This window comes from Macaca nemestrina, chromosome 14 (assembly GCF_043159975.1).
Source record: "Macaca nemestrina isolate mMacNem1 chromosome 14, mMacNem.hap1, whole genome shotgun sequence".
Lineage (NCBI taxonomy): Eukaryota > Metazoa > Chordata > Mammalia > Primates > Cercopithecidae > Macaca > Macaca nemestrina.
In genome coordinates this window covers 111014292-111034845 of record NC_092138.1, presented here as the reverse complement: position 1 = coordinate 111034845, position 20554 = coordinate 111014292, and the positions used below count along the sequence as shown (strand labels likewise).

Sequence of the window (20554 nt, the reverse complement as noted above, 5' to 3'; positions counted from 1 at the left end):
CAAGCCTGTAATCCCAGCATTTTGGGAGGCCGAGACGGGCGGATCACGAGGTCAGGAGATCGAGACCATCCTGGCTAACACGGTGAAACTCCGTCTCTACTAAAAAATACAAAAAAAAAAACTAGCCGGGCGAGGTGGCGGGTGCCTGTAGTCCCAGCTACTCGGGAGGCTGAGGCAGGAGAATGGCATAAACCCGGGAGGCAGAGCTTGCAGTGAGCCGAGATCCAGCCACTGCACTCCAGCCTGGGCAACAGAGCGAGACTCCGCCTCAAAAAAATAAAAAAATAAAGAAATAAAAATAAAATTAAAAACATGCTCTTTCCATTAACATGTAATGGTAATGGGTTTGTTTTCTTTTAAAATGAATAAATACCTTTAAAAATCTCTCCATTTTAAATTTCTGATTGAGTAAATATTGATAGATGTAACTCACTCGCACAAAAGCTCTTCGGGATTCTCAGTTTTTTTTTTTTTTGAGACAGAGTCTCACTCACTCTGTCGCCCCAGGCTAGAGTGCAGAGGCACGATCTCCACTCACTGCAACCTCTCCCTCCCGGGTTCAAGTGATTCTCGTGCCTCGCCCTCCTGAGTAGCTGGGACTACAGGTGTGTGCCACCATGCCCGGCTACTTTTTGTGTTTTTGTTTTGTAGAGATGAGGTTTCACCATGTTGGCCAGGCTGGTCTTGAACTCCTGTTCTCAAGTGATCCACCCACCTTGGCCTCCCAAAATGGTGGGATTATAGGCGTGAGCCACCGTGGCTGGCTGGTTGTCAGTGATTTTTAAGAGGGCAAAGGGGTCCCCAGAACCACTATGATGTGACATCAAGCAGGAAGGGATGCATTTTTGATGACACCATCCCCAAATAGCAAAGGCTGTTTTTAAAGAACCATTTATAATATTTGCTCACAAAGGAGTCCTTTTAAGATTTGGATTTTTTTTTTTCCATTAACTTTTCCACATTTTAGTCAAGAATGTAAGTGGGTTGATTAGTTTTTCATCTGTGTTGAATTTTCTTCTAGCTGCTGTCAAGTCAGTGCTGCAGCAATTCATGTGATAGCAAGAGCGTGGGGGCATCCTCAGGTTTCACAGAGCATCAAAAGAACTCTGCTATAGTCACAAACAAGCACCAGCTCATTTGTTACTGAGTAAGGTTTTTATTCTTAAGATCTTCTATCTTATTTGGACTCTGTCATCTTGGTATACGCTTTATTATAGCTTGTAGAATGGTCCTGAATACAGATGACTTTATGGAAAACATATTGTTGGATTGAGGCCAGTAATTTTTAAGGTGGACTCAATTCAAATGTAGATGGGCTTTTTCTGTTGTGTTTAAGGGCTTTGGTATCGAAAGCTATTGCTTTGTACAGTATACATCAGTTTGAATGCAAAGTGATATGATGGGGGGAAATCTGTAGTCAGGCTGTTAACAGGCCAAGAATGAAACCTAAGAGCATGTCCTCTTAGCAAGTTTTCAAGGTGGCATCTATGACTGCTGAGAATAATGAAGGCTTGGGAGATGATGGGAAATCATACAGGGAGAGGGCTTTTTTTTTTTTTTGAGACGGAGTTTCGTTCTTTTTGACCAGGCTGGAGTGCAATGGTGCGATCTCGGCTCACTTCAACCTCCGCTCAAGTGATTCTCCTGCCTCAGACTCCCAAGTAACTGGGATTATAGGTGCGCACCACCATGCCCGGCTAATTTAGCATTTTTAGTTTCACCATGTTGGCCAGGCTGGTCTCAAACTCCTGACCTCAGGTGATCCTCCCGCCTCAGCCTCCCAAAGTGCTGGGATTACAGGCGTGAGCCACAGTGCCTGGCCACATTTTTTTGTTTTTGTTTTTGATTTTGTTTTTGTTTTTGTTTTTTTTTGAGACAGTCTCTCTCTGTCGCCCAGGCTGGAGTGCAGTGGTACAATCTCGGCTCACTGCAAGCTCCGTCTTCTGAGTTCAATGGATTCTCCTGCCTCAGCCTCCTGAGTAGCTTGGATTACAGGTGTATGCCACTATGCCTGGCTAACTTTTGTATTTTTAGTAGAGATGACTGTGTTGGCCAGGCTAGTCTCAAACTCCTGACCTCAAGTGATCCGCCCACCATGGCCTCCCAAAGTGCTGGAATTTTGGCTGTGAGCCACCACAGCCAGCTGGGAGAGGGCTTTTAAATAAAGGGAAGGGTGTTTATGTTTTTGGTTTTTGTTTTTTGAGACAGGGTCTTGCTTTGATGCTCAGGCTGGAGTGCAGTAGCCTGATCATGACTCACTGCAGCCTCGAACTCCTGGGCTCAAGTGATCCTCCTGCTTCAGCCTCCCTAGTAGCTGGGACTACAGGCATGTGCCATGATGCCCTGCTAATTGTTAATCATTTTAAAAATAAATATGATTACTGTGAAACTAGATCCACAAAGGGTTACTGATAAGCAGAGGGCTTTGACAAAGTCGCGTGCTCAATTTGTAATCATAGCTTGAATTGTGTGTATATTTGTTCTCTCAAGTAGTTTAAATTGATCTGCAGTCTTGTTTACACTATTAGCTTACTTGATGACCCTTGACTTTACCGATAACATAATCTATTGTTTCTTAAACTGAAATCTAGGGGTTTGTGGAGTATATATTATTGAGGACCAAGAATCAACTTTAAATATTAAAACTTATTAGTTATAAAGACAAACATTGGGCCGGGTGCGGTGGCTCAAGCCTGTAATCCCAGCACTTTGGGAGGCCGAGGCAGGCGGATCACGAAGTCGGGAGATCGAGACCATCCTGGCTAACATGGTGAAACCCCGTCTCTACTAAAAATACAAAAAAAAAGAAATTAGCCAGGCGTGGTGGTGGGCGCCTGTAGTCCCAGCTACTCCGGAGGCTGAGGCGGGAGAATGGCGTGAACCTGGGAAGCAGAGCTTGCAGTGAGCCGAGATTGTGCCACTGCACTCCAGCCTGGGCGACAGAGCGAGACTCCGTCTCAAAAAAAAAAAAAAAAAAAAAAAAAAGACAAACATTTTGCACTGATTTTTATTTATTTTTATTTTGTATTTAATTTTTCGAGACAAAGTCTCATTCTATTGCCCATGCTGGAGTGCAGTGACATGATCTTGGCTCACTGCAACCTCCGCCTCCTGGGTTCAAGCAATTCTCCCGCCTCCCTCAGACTCCTGAGTAGCTGGAATTACAGGTGCGCGCCACCACACCCGGCTAATTTTGTATTTTTAGTAGAGATGGGGTTTCACCATGTTGTCCAGGCTGGTCTCGAACTCCTGGCCTCAAGTGATCCACCCGCCTCGGCCTCCCAAAGTGCCAGGATTACAGGCGTGAGCCACCTCACCCAGCCAAAATCTCAATTATATCTCAATAAAGTGGTTTAAAAAAAAACAGGCCGGCCGGAGGCAATGGCTCACATTTGTAATCCCAGCACTTTGGGAAGCCAAGGCAGGAGGATCACTTTAGCCCAGGAATTCAAGGCCAGCCTGGGCATCATAGTGAGACCTCCTCTCTACAAAAAATACAAAAATTAGTGAAGGCATGGTGGTGGGTGCCGATAGTCCTAGTTACTCAGGAGGCTGAAGTGGGAAGATCACTTGAGCCTGGGAAGCAGCAGCAAACTGAGATCACACTACTGCACTGCAGCCTGGGTGAAAGAGCACGACTCTGTCTCAAAACCAACCAGCCAACAAACAAAAAACAGTCTGAAGACATTAAATGTATACTGTTAGATTGCACAAGCATAGGATTAAATACTAGCTTTATATTGTTATATTTGAGTTGGTACTTCCGCATTTCGCATGATCCTCACGACTGAGTTGTGAAATTAGGAAATTAGATTATATCTGCGTCTTACAGGCAAATGACTAAAACTTGAAACATTTGGGGGCCTGTCTCTGTGAAATCCCTTTGCTGGGGCTAGAACCCTCATCTATGACTGTTACCTCTCAGGACGCAGCAAATTTTCCATGGAGAATCCGATTTCCATTGAAATTCTCTCTTCCCTGTGATGTGCTCATGCCCTCTCTGGCTCGTTCCCCTTAGTCCTTTCAGGGCTCTACTTCCTGGGCCAGGCCCTCTTTGTTAATTCTGTGCATCCTTGTTGTCATCTTTGGTTTTCTGATCCTCGGCTGTTGCTTCAGATCCACCTACTCACTCCCCGCCCTTCTTGAGTTCTAAGTCCTTCTGTGTCTCCAGCTCTCTTCTGGACATGCCAGTCCCTCATTCAACATGTCAAAACAACATTTAATTTTCACCCCAAACTGTAGCTCTTTCTTATCTGGATCTTCTGTTTAATTCCGGGAAGCAGAACCTGAAAGTCACTCTGGAATCCTCCCTCCCCCTCATACCCTTCCCAGCCTCCACATCCAATCGGCCACTCACACACTGGTTGATTGTATTTGTTAAATGTCCCAGGAATTCTTCCCTTCTGTGCCTATTTTGTCTCATCTAGACTGTTGGAGCCATTTCCTGGCTTCCTCTTCCAAGTCCTCTTGTGCCTGCTGGACAATCTAAACTGCTAAGCTCATCCTTCAAGGCCTTGGGTGATCTAGTCCTGGGCTGTCTTTAGTTTCATCACTCGCCAACTCCAGTTCCCTTCTGCCCCACCCACCTCCACCTTGCACTCAAGCAGGACAGATCCACCCGATTCCTGGATATCTCCATGTCTTTGCAGTAGCTGTTGCTAGCATACCTGTCCCCTCTCATTGTTTATTTGGGGGGACAGAGTCATGCTCTTATACCCAGGCTGGAGTGCAGTGGTACAACACCATGCCCGGCTAATTTTTAAAATTTTTTTGTAGAGATGGGGTCTCACTATGTTACCCAGGCTCCCTCTCATTCTTCCAGACCAGAAACCCCGAGGCACAAGGCAAACTCAGGATGTATTTTTGTTCATTTTGGTTCCCCAGCTCCAGGCAGTGTTCCTGGTTCACAATGTAAGCTTGTTACATGTTTGAAATAATAAAATCCATGTGTTTTATTTTAATCATTTGAAGAAAGCAAAATTTTGTAATGCTTCCCCCACCCAGTTCCTCAGCTCAGATTCAATCAGCTGTTTTGAATGATTACCCAGAGATAACAGTTAAGGTGCAAATCGTGTGTGGCTGCGTTTGTGTGTGTGTTTCACCTGTCGGTTTTTGGCGTCTGGGAATGACATTTTTCTTTGCATTGAGACATCAGTTATATCTAAAAATTATGTTTCTAAAAGGAATAGGAAATATGAATGAATAGGTTCGAGTTCAGTACTGCAGGCAGTTTTCAAACCAAATTTGGTAATGTTGATTAAAAATGGCTCAACAAAAAAGCACCTCAAGTATAATCATGGAAAATATTAGTACTACTTTGTATGTAGTAATATATTGTTAAGAGAATTATTCATTGAAATTATGTTAATCACAGGGAAAGACTATAACTTCCGTCTGGGTTTGTTTTAACAGGATCAGTTTGACAACTTAGAAAAACACACACAGTGGGGAATTGATACTCTTGAGAAATGTATCAAGTTTGTGAAAGAAAGGACAGAGATTGAACTCAGCTATGCAAAGCAACTCAGGTAAGTTGATATTGAAAAAAGTTATTTGTTAACTGCAAAATGATGTAAGGATAACATATATTCTCATTTTATAGTATAAATGTATATTTTAAATATTTTTCCTTTTATGTAAGGTAATATTTGAATAGGAGTGATTGTTTCTCATACAGAAAATTAATTTTCATAGAATAATAAAACCTAAATTACTGCTTTAAGGCCCCATTTTTTTTTTTAACAAGATATTTGCTGAGTTTTGGATCAGCTTGTTTTTCAGTAAACTTTTTCTTGAAATATATTAATAACATATGTACAGAGAATTACACAAATCATAAGTGTGCAGCTCCATGAATTTTGACAGTGTGAACACACTCATGTAACCGGGCACCCAGGTCAAGAAACAGAAAGACCAGCCTGAGAGGCCCCCTGGCCCCCTCCAGCTCCCTACTTTCCCCACAATGGTAACCACTCTCCTGACTTCTAAGCACATGGATTAGTAGTGCCCACTTTTGAACTCTACATGAGTGTAATCATTTAGTATGCATTCTTGTGTATCTGGCTTCTTTTGTTCTATATTACATTTGTGAGATTCACCATGTGGTAACATGTGGCGGGAGTCTGCTTATTTTCATTGCTGTTGAGTATTTTGGTCTATGAATGCACCAGAACTCATCCGTTCTACTGACTAGGTGATTGGTTGTTTCTAATTTAGGCATATAATGAGTAGCACTCCAGCGAGCATTATTGTACAAGGCTTTTTGTGTGTATCTGAACACATTTCCTAGGATCTACCTGGGCGTCTAATTGCACGGTCACCGGCTACTCATATGCTTAGCTTTGGTGGATAGGGTTCAACCGTTTTCCAAGGTGCTTGTACTAATTCACACTCCCTCCAGTAATGTGTTGAGGGGTCCTGTAGATAGTATTTTAAAAATACTTCAGACTGGTCACAGTGGCTAATGCCTGTAATCCCAGCACTTCGGGAGGCAGAGGTGGGCGGATTGCCTGAGGTCAGGAGTTCGAGACCAGCCTGGCCGATATGGTGAAACCCCGCCTTTACTAAAAATACAAAAATTAGTGGGGCGTGGTGGCAGGCGCCTGTAATCCCAGCTACTTGGGAGGGCAAGGCACGAGAATCGCTTGAACCCGGGAGGTAGAGGTTGCAGTGAGCCCAGATTGTGCCACTGCACTCTAGCCTGGGTAACTGAGTGAAACTCCTTCTCAAAGAAAAAAAAAAAAAAAAAAGTACTTTGGGCCCAGGAGTGGTGGCTCACGCCTGCAATCACAGCACTTTTGGAGGCCGATGAGGGAAGATTGAATGAGTCCAGAGAGTTCAAGACCAGCCTGAGCAACATAGTGAGACCCCTGTCTCTATTTTTTTTTTTTAAGTATTTTGGATCTCCTTACATCTTTAATGATGAGATTATCCAAGAAATTTGTGTTTTTATTTAAAAGTTCTTGGTAGAACTAAGCTTGAACTTGAAGTGGCATGCAAGTCTATAATGATTTCTTGTTGTGTAGTTGTAGTTGAATTGGTTTGTGGATATTGTTTTTTTTTTTCTTTTTTTTTTTTTTTTTTTGAGACGGAGTCTCGCTCTGTCGCCCAGGCTGGAGTGCAGTGGCGCGATCTCGGCTCACTGCAAGCTCCGCCTCCCAGGTTCACGCCATTCTCCTGCCTCAGCCTCCCGAGTAGCTGGGACTACAGGCGCCCACAACCGCACCCGGCTAATTTTTTGTATTTTTAGTAGAGACGGGGTTTCACCGTGGTCTCGATCTCCTGACCTTGTGATCTGCCCGCCTCGGCCTCCCAAAGTGCTGGGATTACAGGCATGAGCCACCGTGCCCGGCCGGTTTGTGGATATTGTTTTAAGGCCTGTTAAAGAGCTAGATGCTTTTGATTTAGAAACATTTAGTTTTGTCTTTTTTTTTTTTTTTTTTTTTTGAGACAGTTTCACTCTGTCGCCCAGGCTGGAGTGCAGTGGCACAATCTCAGCTCACTGCAATCTCCGCCTCCCAGGTTCAAGCAATTCTCCTGCCTCAGCCTCCCAAGTAACTGGGATTACAGGTTCGTGTCACCATGCCTGGCTAATTTTTGTAGTTTTAGTAGAGGGGCTGTTTCACCATGTTGGCCAGGCTGGTCTTGAACTCCTGACCTCAGGTGATCCGCCTGCCTTGGCCTCCCAAAGTGCTGGGATTACAGGTGTGAGCCACCGTGCCTGTCCCCTTGTTTCTTTTTTTTCTAAAAAAAAAACCTTTCTTCAAGCTCCCTCACCATTGAGTTTTAATCCAAAGAGCATCTGCATAAGAGATATGTGTTCTTGGCCAGGCGCAGTGGCTTACGCCTATAATCCCAGCACTTTGGGAGGCCGAGGAGGGTGGATCACGAGGTCAGGAGTTTGAGACCAGCCTGGTCAAGATGGTGAAACCCCGTCTCTACTAAAAATACAAAAATTAGCTGGGTGTGGTGGCGGGCACCTGTAATCCCAGCTATTCAGGAGGCTGGGGCAGGAAAATCGCTTGAACCCAGGAGGTGGAGGTTGCAGTGAGCCAAGATCATGCCACTGCATTCCAGCCTGGGCAACAGAGCAAGACTCCATCTCAAAAAAAAAAAAAAAAAAAAAAAAAAAGAGCTATGCGTTCTTATAAGGGTTTCTGTTGTTGTTTCAGCAAGCTGGGATTACAGGTGTGAACCACTGTGCCTGGCCCCAGATTTTGTTTTTATTGAGTGAATAACATGTAAAACATCACACAATGAAATAATTTTTCTTTTTTTCTTTTTTTTTTTTTTTGAGAAGGAGTCTCGCTCTGTCACCCAGGCTGGAGTGCAGTGGTACAATCTCGGCTCACTGCAAGCTCCGCCTCCTGGGTTCACGCCATTCTCCTGCCTCAGCCTCCTGAGTAGCTGGGACTGCAGGCGCCGGCCACAACGCCCAGCTAATTTTTTTGTATTTTTATTAGAGATGGGGTTTCATCTTGTTAGCCAGGACGGTCTCGATTTCCTGACGTTGTGATCTGCCCGCCTCGGCCTCCCAAAGTGCTGGGATTACAAGCGTGAGCCACTGTGCCCAGCCAATGAAATAATTTTTCTAAGTGGAGAATCCAGATCAGTTTCCAGTGCCCTGTGTGCATATCAGCCTCGTAAACATGTCAAGGCTTTTCAAACTGAAAGTAGAAATAGAACATGGCCTGTTTCACTTTGATTATTTGAATACTGCACTGTCATGCAGTGTTGCCTTTCGTGTGAAAATGGGCTACGTGTGAGTTCTCGAGTAGGCTACTGGTGTTCTTCCCACCACAGTCTCCCTTGTTGGCGCCTCCTCTTCACATCGCTGTGCCCAGCACCTGCTTCTCAGTCCTTCTCCCTTCCTAGTCTGTACTCTGCCGGTGACCTCAACTGTCTCATGGCTTTAGGCATGATCCGTATGGCAACAACTCGCAGATATGGATCTCCAAGCCAGACCTCTCTCCTGAATTCCAGAAACAGCTTGCTCAAAATCTCCACTTAGAAATGTCTAAAAACTTGGTCGGGCGCAGTGGCTCATGCCTGTAATCCCGCCTCGGCCTCCGAGGTCAGGAGATCGAGACCATCCTGGTTAACACGGTTAAACCCCATCTCTACTAAAAATACAAAAAATCAGCTGGACATGGTGGTGGGCACCTGTAGTCCCAGCTACTCGGGAGGCTGAGGCAGGAGAGTGGCATGAACCCGGGAGGCAGAGCTTGCAGTGAGCCGAGATTGTACCACTGCACTCCAGCCTGGGTGACAGAGCAAGACTCCATCTCAAAAAAAAGAAAGAAAAGAAACATCTAAAAACCATCTGAAATGTAACATGTCTGAAACTGAACTCCTGATCTCCCCAACTTAAAAATCCACATGTGGCCGGGCGCGGTGGCTCAAGCCTGTAATCCCAGCACTTTGGGAGGCCGAGACGGGCGGATCACGAGGCCGGGAGATCGAGACCATCCTGGCTAACACGGTGAAACCCCGTCTCTACTAAAAAATACAAAAAACTAGCCGGGCGCGGGCGCGGTGGCGGGCGCCTGTAGTCCCAACTACTCGGGAGGCTGAGGCAGGAGAATGGCGTGAACCCGGGAGGCGGAGCTTGCAGTGAGCTGAGATCCGGCCACTGCACTCCAGCCTGGGCGGCAGAGCGAGACTCCGTCTCAAAAAAAAAAAAAAAAAAAAAAATCCACATGTCTAGGCCAAGTGAAGTGGCTCACACCTAAAATCTCAGCACTTCAGGAGGCCAAGGTGGGTACTTGAGGCCAGGAGTTGGAGACGAGCCTGAGCAACATAGCAAGACCTTGCCTCTAAAAAGAATTTTTAAAAATTAGCCAGGCATGGTGGCGCACACCTGTAGTCTCACCTATTCGAGAGGCTGAGGAGGGTGGATGCTTGAGCCTAAGACACTGGGGCTGCATTGAGCCATGATTGCACTACTCCACTCTAGCCTGGGCAACAGAGCAAGACCCTATCTCAAAAAAAATAAAAACCTGCATTTCCACGACCTAGATTTTCCTCCACTCACCTGAGGGTAGCTGCATCCTTCCTGGTGTAGGTCAAAAACCGTAGCATCACCCAGGTGCGGGCGAATCACTTGAGATCAAGAGTTCAAGGCCAGCCCATCCAACATGGTGAAACCCTGTCTCTATTAAAAATACAAAAACATTAGCCAGGCTTTGTGGCGGGTGCCTGTAATCCTAGCTACTCAGGACACTAAGGCAGGAGAATCCCTTGAAACCCGGCCGGCAGAGGTTGCAGTGAGCCGAGATTGTGCCATTGCACTCCAGCCTGTGTGACAGAACAAGACTCCATCTCAAAAAAAAAAAAAAAAACCCTGGTGTCATCATCTGTGGCTCTCTTCTTTCTCTCACATTCTCACACTCCCCATCCCAAGCCATCAGGAAATCTTGGCTCCTCTACAGATTTATCCAGGAACTGACACTCATTATCACCTCCACTGCTGCCCCTGTGGTCCATGTCACATGGGCTATGTGGTCCATGATCTTTTTCCTGGTTATGATGAGTCTACTAATTAGTTTCCCTTATTCTACCTCTATCCCCTATTCCCTGATTTCTACAAAGCAGCCGGATTACAGTACTCCTCTGTTCAAAATTCCAATGCGTCCCCATTTCATTCAGAGTAAATCCAAAAACTTTACAGTGAAAGTCCTACAAAACCTTGTGTAATCTGGTCCCCACACCTTTCTGACATCATCTGTTTTAACTCTCTTCCTCCTTCTCTCTGCTGTAACCATACAGAGGCCTCCTTCCTGTTTCTTGTACATGCCAGGCATCCCCTCACCCGAGAGCTACTGTGCTGGCCCTTCCATGCAGATATCACCTATGTGTTCTTCCCCAGGCTCCACGTGCCTGACTCCCTCTCCTCCTTCCAGTTTCTGCTCAGTGAGGCCCACTTCGTCCCCTAGCCCACTTAGCCTGCTTTGCTTTTCACTTTTCCTATATTACTGGTAACTTTCTACCATTTTATATAGTCTTCTCATTTATTTAGTTTTGAAAATTGACAATATATCTTTCTATATTATTTGTATATAAAATTATATATATTTATGGTATACAACATGATGTTTTGAAATATGTATACACTGCAGAATGCCCAAATCAGGCTAATTAACATATGCATCACTGCACAAACTTAATTTTTTTTGTGGTAAGAACATTAAAATCTACTCTTCTAGCAAGTTAGCAACCCCTCTCTTTCCCTCCCCTTCCCTTCCCTCTTTCTTGAGACAGGGTCTCACTGTCATCTCGGGTGGAGTGCAGCGGCATGATCTTGGCTCACCTCCCAGGCTCAAATGATCCTCCCACCTCAGCCTCCCAAGTAGCTGGGACCACAGGAATGCGCTGCCACACCCGGCTAATTTTTGTATTTTTTTTAGAGACAGAATTTCACCATGTTGCCCATGCTGTTCTTGAACTTCTGGGTTCAAGCGATCCTCCCGCCGAGGCCTCTTACCTGCTGGGATTACAGGTGTGAGCACCCGGCCTGGCAATTTTCAAGTATACAATACATTGTTATTAACTGGAGACACCATGTTGTACACTAGATCTCTTGAACTTATTTCTCCTAAAATTTTGTCTCATTTGAACAACATCTCCCCAAACCTTCCCAGAGAAATCTGTGTTATTATATTTACTGCTCACTGTCTCCTGCAGCCTCTCAGCTAGAATGCAAGCCCCTTATGGGTGGGGATCTTTGGGTTGTGCTCACTAATGTGTCACAGTGCAGAACAGTGCCTGGCATATAGTAGGTGCCCAGTAAATATTTGTAGATTGTGAGTGAATTGGCAGGGTACAGGCCTAAGATATTTAGCCAGCTTTGCTTTATGGGGAATTATGTGTTTGCACCGGCCTGTGAGAGCTGATGAGATTTTAACAACAAAAAGAACAACGAGGTGCCAGTCACTAGGGATGCTTTAATGAACGAGACGCAGGAAGTGCCTGAACCTGGAGTGCTCACCTTCTCACAGCGGATAACAGAACTGCATGCAAATTAGCAAAAAATTCAAGTATTTAAGATAGCGTTTATGACTCCAAATATGTAAACGCAATGATGCGATAGAGAATGAAGTCAGGGGTTGTTACTTAGCTAGGCTGGTCAGGGAAAACCCATTGCTTGAGAAGTGAATCATAAAAAGAAGCCAGACATGTGAGGATGTGGGGGGAGCAAGTACAAAGGTCCTGAGATGGGAACATGTACAAGGAATAGAAAGGCCAGTGTGGCAACAACATATTCAACAGATACTTGCTTGAAATGGTAATATGATGTTTAAAAATAGTGTGACCTTTGGGAGAGACATCTATCATTAAAATTTTTTTTTCTGCATTGCAGGGGAAAATGCTAACTTATTTTAAGACATAAACATAGGAGACTTTGATTCCTGTAGATCAGGTCTTAGCATGGGCCAAATCCATCCACTACTTGGTTCTGTAAATAAAGATTTGTTGGAATGTTGCCGTGCCCATGCATATTGTCTATGGCCACTTTTGCGGACAATTGGCTGTTGAGTAGTTGCAAAAGAGATGCAGTTACCTGCAAGTCTAAATTTTTTTTTTTTTAGACGGAGTCTCACTCTGTCACCCAGGCTGGAGTGCAGTGGCACAATCTCGGCTCACTGCAACCTCCACCTCCCGGGTTCAAGGGATTCTCCTGCCTCAGCCTCCTGAACAGCGGGGACTATAGGCACACGCCACCATGCCTGGCTAATTTTCATATTTTTAGTAGAGGTGGGGTTTCACCATATTGGCCAGGCTGATCTCAAACTCCTGACCTCATGATCCACCTGCCTCGGCCTCCCAAAGTGCTGGGATTACAGTCATGAGCCACCACACCTGGCCCTGAAATATTTGCTTTCTGGTCCTTTACAGAAAATGTTTGCCAACCCCTGCTGTAGGTCACTTATCTATTCAAGATAGTGTAGGTTGAAATTCCTAATTTTTTTTTTCTGAGTCTGAACCTAATTTATTTTTGAGACGGAGTTTCTGTCACCCAGGCTGGAGTGCAGTGGCATGATCTCCAGTCCCTTTCCAGAAGCTATGGCCCCTGACACTCTGTTAGCAGAGTAACAGGGCCTGCTCAACCTCACCCTCACTGCTGCTTTGTTTCCAAACTGATCTTTGTCAACTTGATACTTAACAATTGGTACATCTAGGTCTTAACTTGCATTTCTCTTAGTATGCATGGGGGTTGAACATCTTTTGATACATCTGAGCCATTTATGCTTTTAAAAAATGAACCATTCAAGTCTTGGTCTGTTTTTAATTGGAGCTCATTGTATATAGAGGGTAACTAGGTGAAATCATTTTATACAACATATTGCATATTGTATATATCATATATATAAAGTGAATTTAAATTTAACAGTATAAACGACAATAAAGTGAAACTGAGGGATCTGCTAAGCTTTAAAAATTAAACTCTTTAGGTCAGGCATGGTGGCTTATACCTGTAATCCTAGCATTTGAGGAGGCCGAGGCGGGCAGATGACCTGACGTTAGGAGTTTGAGACCAGCCTGGCTAATATGGTGAAACCCCGTCTCTCTACTAAAAGCACAAAAATTAGCCAGGCATGGTGGCACATGCCTGTAACCCCAGCTACTCAGGAGGCGGAGGTTGCAGTGAGCCAAGATGACGCCACTGCACTCCAGCCTGGGTGACGGACTGTCTCAAAAAAAATAAATATTAAACTTTTGTAAAATTTATCAAAAAGATTATGAAAAAAACCTTGTAGGATGTTATTGTGTATAATTCCATGTTGAAATTTTAAACAGGCTCAATTGCCTGCTATGAAAGATAAGGAAAATATGTATACATATTTTGCTCCTTCTTCCAGTTGAGTTATATGACTTGGTTCTGAAACCCGTTTTGTCGTAGTTCTATATTTGAATGTAGAGTCATCTCAACACTTCTCTCTACAACAGCGTCTCTCTTTGACTCTCGGCATTAAAGAAGAATATGTTCCCCCTAGTTAGAGCTTGGGACGTGTTCCCTGAGTTCTTTCTTGCTTGAGAATGCCACCATACTTTAACACTTTGACTTGGTTGTTCTCTGGTCACAATTTCTTTCTCTCTCCATGTGGCTGCATTGTCTTTTGGAGGAAGAGTCTGGGGCCAGCCAAATGTTTTTCTCTGTAGGCAACATGGCTGCTTCTGAGTAAATATATGAATAATTTTAGTTCATCTTAGCAGTCTGATAACTTCATTGGAGTTGATCATCGTTTATCAGATAGCTTTTCTTAGAGCTCTTTCCAGTGTAAATTCTATGCTTCATTTATTTCAGGGGAACGTTCTTTGATTATGTCTGAATGTTTTTTCTGTTCTACTTACTGGGTCATATACTTCAGAGATATGAGTTATCCTTACATTTCATCTTATTCTTTAGATCCTTTTTTTTTTTTTCTGATTGTTTTCACATTATGGTTATTTCAAACCTTTCCTCTATTAAATTTGATATCCACCCTCATTTATTGATGGGTTCTATAGTGGTATATTTTAGTCCCTAGTTCATTTCCTCAGCTTTGTGTCTTCCTTCTCATTCCATTTTATTTTATCCCGTAGTGTTGGGATTCTGGATTTATTGCCTTTGTGTTTTTACTAAGTTTGTCTATAGTATAAATAATCTGGAGGAGGGTGATTTTTGCTTATTTTCCTTATCTGTTTTCTTGCAGACTGCAGTTTTTTTTTCCTTTTCCTTCTGTATTACCTGTCATATCTTTCACCTTGCTTTTATTTATTTATTTATTTATTTATTTATTTATTTATTTATTTATTGAGACAAAGTCTTACTCTGTTGCCCAGGCTGGAATGCAGTGGTGCGATCTCAGCTCACCGCAACCTCTGCCTCCCAGGTTCAAGCAATTCTCCTGCCTCAGCCTCCCAAGCAGCTGGGATTACAGGCACACACCACCACACCTGGTGATTTTTTTTTTTTTTTTTTTTTGAGATGGAGCTTTGCCCTTGTTGCCCAGGCTAGAGTGCAGTGGTGCAATCTTGGCTCACTGCAACCACTGCCTCCTGGGTTGAAGCGATTCTCCTGCCTCAGCCTCCCGAGTAGTTGGGATTACAGGCATGCACCACCACCACACCTGGCTAATTTTGTATTTTTAGTAGAGACGGGGTTTCACCATGTCAGGCTGGTCTCAAACTCCTGTCCTCAGGTGATCCACCCGCCTCCGTCTCCCAGAGTTCTGGGATTACAGGCATGAGCCACCACGCCCGGCCCATGGCTGGCTAATTTTTGTATTTTTAGTAGAGACAGGGTCTTGCCATGTTGGCCAGGCTTGTCTCAAACTCCTGACCTCAGATGATCCGCCCACCTCGGCCTCCCAACTGCTGGGATTACAGGCATGAGCCACCGCCCCTGGCCACCTGGCTTCTGTTTAATAGGGGCAGTTTAGTGAAGTGGTTGAGTTCATCAGACTCAAGAGTCCCAATGCCTGGGATGTAATCCTGGTTCTTCCACTTAATAGCAGTATGAATTGTGTCAAATTACTCTCCTTGTTTCATCTTTTTCATCTGTAAAATGTGAATCATCATCATTATCATCCTCACCTTATAAGGTTGCTGAGCGGGCTTAATGAGGTAAAGAGCATAAAGGTCTTAGGCCAACACCGGTCGTGTATTTGATTCTAACGTGAGCCGCACCGGTGCCGTCTGCTCTGATGGAGTGTAGGTGAGTGTTCCTTGCCACGCTTCCTTCCATTTCTGGTGCCACTGGTCTTTCCCTTGGAGTTCCACTTGAGGCTGGGGTATTGTATGTTCTGCTTGGTTTGCTGAAGGCCAAGGACAGGTGTTTGTAGAGTCGGGGTGGGGAAAGGGCCTGACTTTGAGACTCTGAGCGCTGTCATTTCTTCTGAAACTTTGTTAGAGGTTCTGTTATGGGGTTTACACCATTAGGTCAAAGATTTTCCTAATTGTATTAGTCCGTTTTCACGCCGCTGATAAAGACATACCCGAGACTGGGAAGAAAAAGAGGTTTAATTTGACTTACAGTTCCACATGGCTGGGGAGGCCTCAGAATCATGGCTGAGGGCAAAAAGGCATTTCTTACATGGCAGCAGCAAGGGAAAATGAGGAAGAAGCAAAAGCGGAAACACCTGATAAACCCATCAGATCTCGTGAGACTTATTCATTATCATGAAAATAGCACAGGAAAGACCAGCGCCCCATGATCCAATTACCTCCCCCTGGGTCCCTCCCACAGCATGTGGGAATTCTGGGAGATACAATTCAAGTTGAGATTTGGGTAGGGACACAGCCCACCCATATCCCTAATCCTGTGGACTCCCTGGGTGTGGGGTGAACCCCCAGGGCACTTAGCCTGAAGCCTGGAAAGTGGACCTCCCGGGGGCGAGCCCCGGCTTCTGCCCAAGGCCTTGGGTGGTCAGCATAGATGTCTTCCTCTCAGAATTTTTCCATAACTATTCCCTGAGTGCTTACCTCCCAGTTTACTTCTGTCTGGGTTGACTTTCAGTGTTAGTGGACGTTATTTCCCTTTCTGTGATGGGGAGGAAGGATTCAGCTCCATTCTGTCCTAGAATTTTCTGTTTCTCTTCTTGGTCATTACTTTCTAAAGTGTATGGACTGAGGTTAGACTCCTTTCTTCTTCTTTTTTTTTTTTTAGTTTTCTGCTGTTAAAATTTTCCCTGACTTTTATTTTTTCACCTTTTGTTGTTGGGAAAGCACAATTCTCTGGCTGCATTTTATTCTGCCATCTTGATCCAGAAATCTTGTGGTGAGCTTTAAAAAAATAAAAGAGTGAAGAAAACACAAAACATTCTTGGGCCCCATCCTGGACCTTCTGTTGCAGAGGCTCTAGAATAGGGCCGAGTAATTAATTTTTAAAGCCTTTCTGTGGGTTTTCGAATCAGCCAGGTCTAAATCCACCATCCTTATAAAAGAATGTTTATTTTTTCTTTTACCTTTTAGTTAGGCTACCTGAAAAACAAGTTGAGATTTTCTACCTGAAAACACGTCAGATTTCTCAGAAAGACCCCATAAATCAAAAGTTTTTTTAAGTGGTTTATTTGCTTGTTTGTTTTTTTTGTTGTGTTGTTGTGGGTTTTGTTTGATTGTTTTTTGTTTTTTTTTTTTGAGACGGAGTCTTTGCTCTGTTGCCCGGGCTGGAGTGCAGTGGCCGGATCTCAGCTCACTGCAAGCTCCGCCTCCCGGGTTTACGTCATTCTCCTGCCTCAGCCTCCCGAGTAGCTGGGACTACAGGCGCCCGCCACCTCGCCCGGCTAGTGTTTTGTATTTTTTTAGTAGAGACGGGGTTTCACTGTGTTAGCCAGGATGGTCTCGATCTCCTGACCTCGTGATCCGCCCGTCTCGGCCTCCCAAAGTGCTGGGATTACAGGCTTGAGCCACCGCGCCGGCCTGGTTGTTTTGTTTTGAGACGAAGTCTCTCTCTGTCACCCGGGCTGGAGTGCAGCGGCATGATCTCAGCTCACTGCAACCTCCGCCTCCCAGGTTTAAGCGATTCTCCTGTATCACCCTCCCAAGTAGCTGGGACTACAGGTATGTGCCACCATGCCCAGCTAATTTTTGTATTTTTAGTAGAGACAGGGTTTCCCCGTGTTGGCCAGGCTGGTCTTGAACTCACGATCTGCCTACCTTGGCCTCCCAAAGTGCTGGGATTACAGGTGTGAGCCACTATGCCCAAACGAACCGTGTTCGTTTTTTAAATAACGGTAATACAAATGGGCAAAAAGCTTGTCCCAAGAGAACAGCAATGGAAGGTTGACCTTTTTTTGTAGTTCCTGAGATAAATATCCTTAGAAATGAAGTTCACTTCGAGATCTCTTGAGCTTCTAGGTTTATGCTGGTATTTATAGAGTGAATTATTTATTAGTGCTTTTAATAAGCATTTTGAATGCTATATATGGCAGTATTGTCAAAGTGATTCCCATTCATCAGAACTCAATGGTCTTTACCGTATATCACCTACAAGGGATCTAATTTAATCCTGTTTAGGATTTGACTGGTAAAAGAGAACTATAAAGAGTACTGGTTTTACCTGGATCAATAGATTCAGACTCAAGTAAGGCTTCCTTCAACTAGATATAAAACTTACATGATTTTTATGGCTGCTAAGGACTGGAAGGAAGCTACAAAGAAAATGTGGATTTAACATTTTGGAATAATTTTTATATAAGGTGTGAATTTAGAAGTAGTATTTTCAATTTGTAAGTTATAGGTAACAGAAGAAATGATTAATTTTTAATTTTTTTATTTTTTTTGGAGACAGAGTCTCACTCTGTCGCCCAGGCTGGAGTGCAGGGGCCAGATCTCAGCTCACTGCAAGCTCCACCTCCCGGGTTTACACCATTCTCCTGCCTCAGCCTCCCGAGTAGCTGGGACTACAGGCGCCCGCCACCTTGCCCGGCTAGCTTTTTGTATTTTTTAGTAGAGACGGGGTTTCACCGGGTTAGCGAGGATGGCCTCGATCTCCTGACCTCGTGATCCACCTGTCTCGGCCTCCCAAAATGCTGGGATTACAGGCATTGAGCCACCGCGCCTGGCCAAAATGATTAATATTTAAAAGCATGTAGTAGTCTGGGCACGGTGGCTCATGCCTGTAATTCCAGCACTTTGGGAGGCTGAGGTGAGAGGATTGCTTGAGGCTAGGAGTTTGTGACCAGCCTCAGCAACATGGCAAGACTCGGTCTCTACAGAAAATAAATAATAAAAATGAGCTGGGTGTGGTGGTGTGTACCTGTAGTCCTAGCTACTTGGGAGGCTAAGGTGGGAAGATCCCTGGGGCCCAGGAGTTCGAGGCTGCAGTGAGCCATGATCACGCCGCTGCACTCCAGTCCAGGTGACAGAACAAGACCCTGTCTCTAAAAAAATTAAAATAAAAAATAACAATGAATTGTAAAATAAACCATGCACTAGAAATACCTCACATGCAGCCACTAGGCTTTTCCAGTACTCTAATCACCCATATGTGCTGCTCTCAATATATTTGGAAAATAACCCATTGATTATGTAGTCATCTGTTTTGCGTACACTTCCCTTTCTTTTTTTTTTTTTTTTGAGATGGAGTCTCGCTCTGTCGCCCAGGCTGGAATGCAGTGGCACAATCTCAGGTCACTGCAACCTCTGCTTCCCGAGTTCAAGCCATTCTCCTGCCCCAGCCTCCCGAATAGCTGGAATTACAGGCACACACCACCAAGCCCAGCTAATTTTTGTATTTTTAGTACAGACGGGATTTCACCATGTTAGTCAGGCTGGTCTCGAACTGCTGACCTTGTGATCTGCCCGCTTTGGCCTCCCAAAGTGCTGGGATTACAGGCGTGAGCCACCGTGCCCGGTCTCCTTTTATTTTTGATCCTTGTGGTGTTTTTACTACATCTACCTTTTAAGGAGTGATTGTGATCATAATCCAACTCAAAGACCTGTACCATGCTTTTGACATAAAATATTTCTCTTTTTTGCATTGCTTTTTCTCCAAGGGACTTTCTTTAAGGAAATCATTGCTTTTTCACATTCTTTTGGATCTAGAATTATTAAACTCTGCTATGTATCTTCAGTATTGGCAGAGAAAGCATGTCATAGTTGATACGTTGACGTGTATGCCAACATGATCTCAGTCTTGAATTAACTACATTCTTTCATCAGTTGGTCTAATTATAACTTTTAAACTATTATTATATATACATGCCTCCATTTTTTGAATAACTGCAACAGTTGATATTCTACTGGATGTTATCTAGTCCTCAGAATTTCAAAACAAGAAGGACAATGGAGGTCATGTTGTCCAACCCCTGCTGACGTACACATTAGGAACGGGAAGCACAGACTGGCTCATTTGCCGAGGTCATGCTGTCCAGGCACATGGTCTCTTGATTTCCAGAGCCATGCCCTTTGTACTAAAGCCGGTGGTCTCTCCCATCATCTAGTAGCATTTGTTACAGATGAAACTACATGTCACTTGGTATGCAAAACACACCATGATCAAAATTGTAAATTCATTATCACATATTTTTCTAGGCACATCTGTAGATTCGGGGGAAGTAGAAGAAATAAAAGTAAAATGTGAAATAATAAAGAGGAATAGCAACAGGGAATTAACAAGGAAGTGAGGACTGAGATGCTGACACATGGCGAGTTCCTACTGTGGATTACTGCTCAGCATGCTCTCGCTATTTCTTGGCCAGGTGCAGTGGCACTTCGGGGGACCAAGGTGGGTGGATCACCTGAGCTCAGGAGTTCGAGACCAGCCTGGCCAATGTGGCGAAACCCCGTCTCTACTAAAAAGCACAGACATTAGCTGGGCATGGTGGTGTATGCCTGCAGTCCCAGCTACTCGGGAGGCTGAGGCAGGAGAGTCACTTGAACCCGGGAGGCGGAGGTTGCAGTGAGCCAAGATCGTGCCATTGCACTCCAGCCTGGGAAACAAGAGGGAAACTCTGTCTCAAACAAACAAGAAAACATGCTATGGCTATTTCTCTAACTACAGTCACCTGAAGTCAGGACCCACGATAAATCAGTCAGTAGAACCAGTGTTAGTGAGGGTTTTTTTTTTTAT

The 20554-nt window shown here is 44.4% G+C and overlaps 1 protein-coding gene across 23 annotated transcripts in view; it reads left to right on the top strand.

Annotated features, from left to right (window-relative positions):
- LOC105464027 (formin binding protein 1) overlaps positions 1-20554 on the top strand; it is a 161959-nt gene that overhangs the window by 45863 nt on the left and 95542 nt on the right. For 22 of the 23 annotated variants that reach the window (XR_011612885.1, XR_976633.2, XR_976632.2 and 19 more), the window contains exon 2: positions 5413-5528. Coding sequence is in view for 18 of the 23 variants with exons in the window: in XM_011711626.2 (XP_011709928.1) it covers positions 5413-5528 (116 nt within the window). In the remaining 5 variants the exon portion in view is untranslated. Of the gene's footprint in view, positions 1-1128; positions 1148-5412; positions 5529-20554 lie in introns of those variants that run through there. The other variant, XM_011711638.3, reaches the window with a different exon arrangement.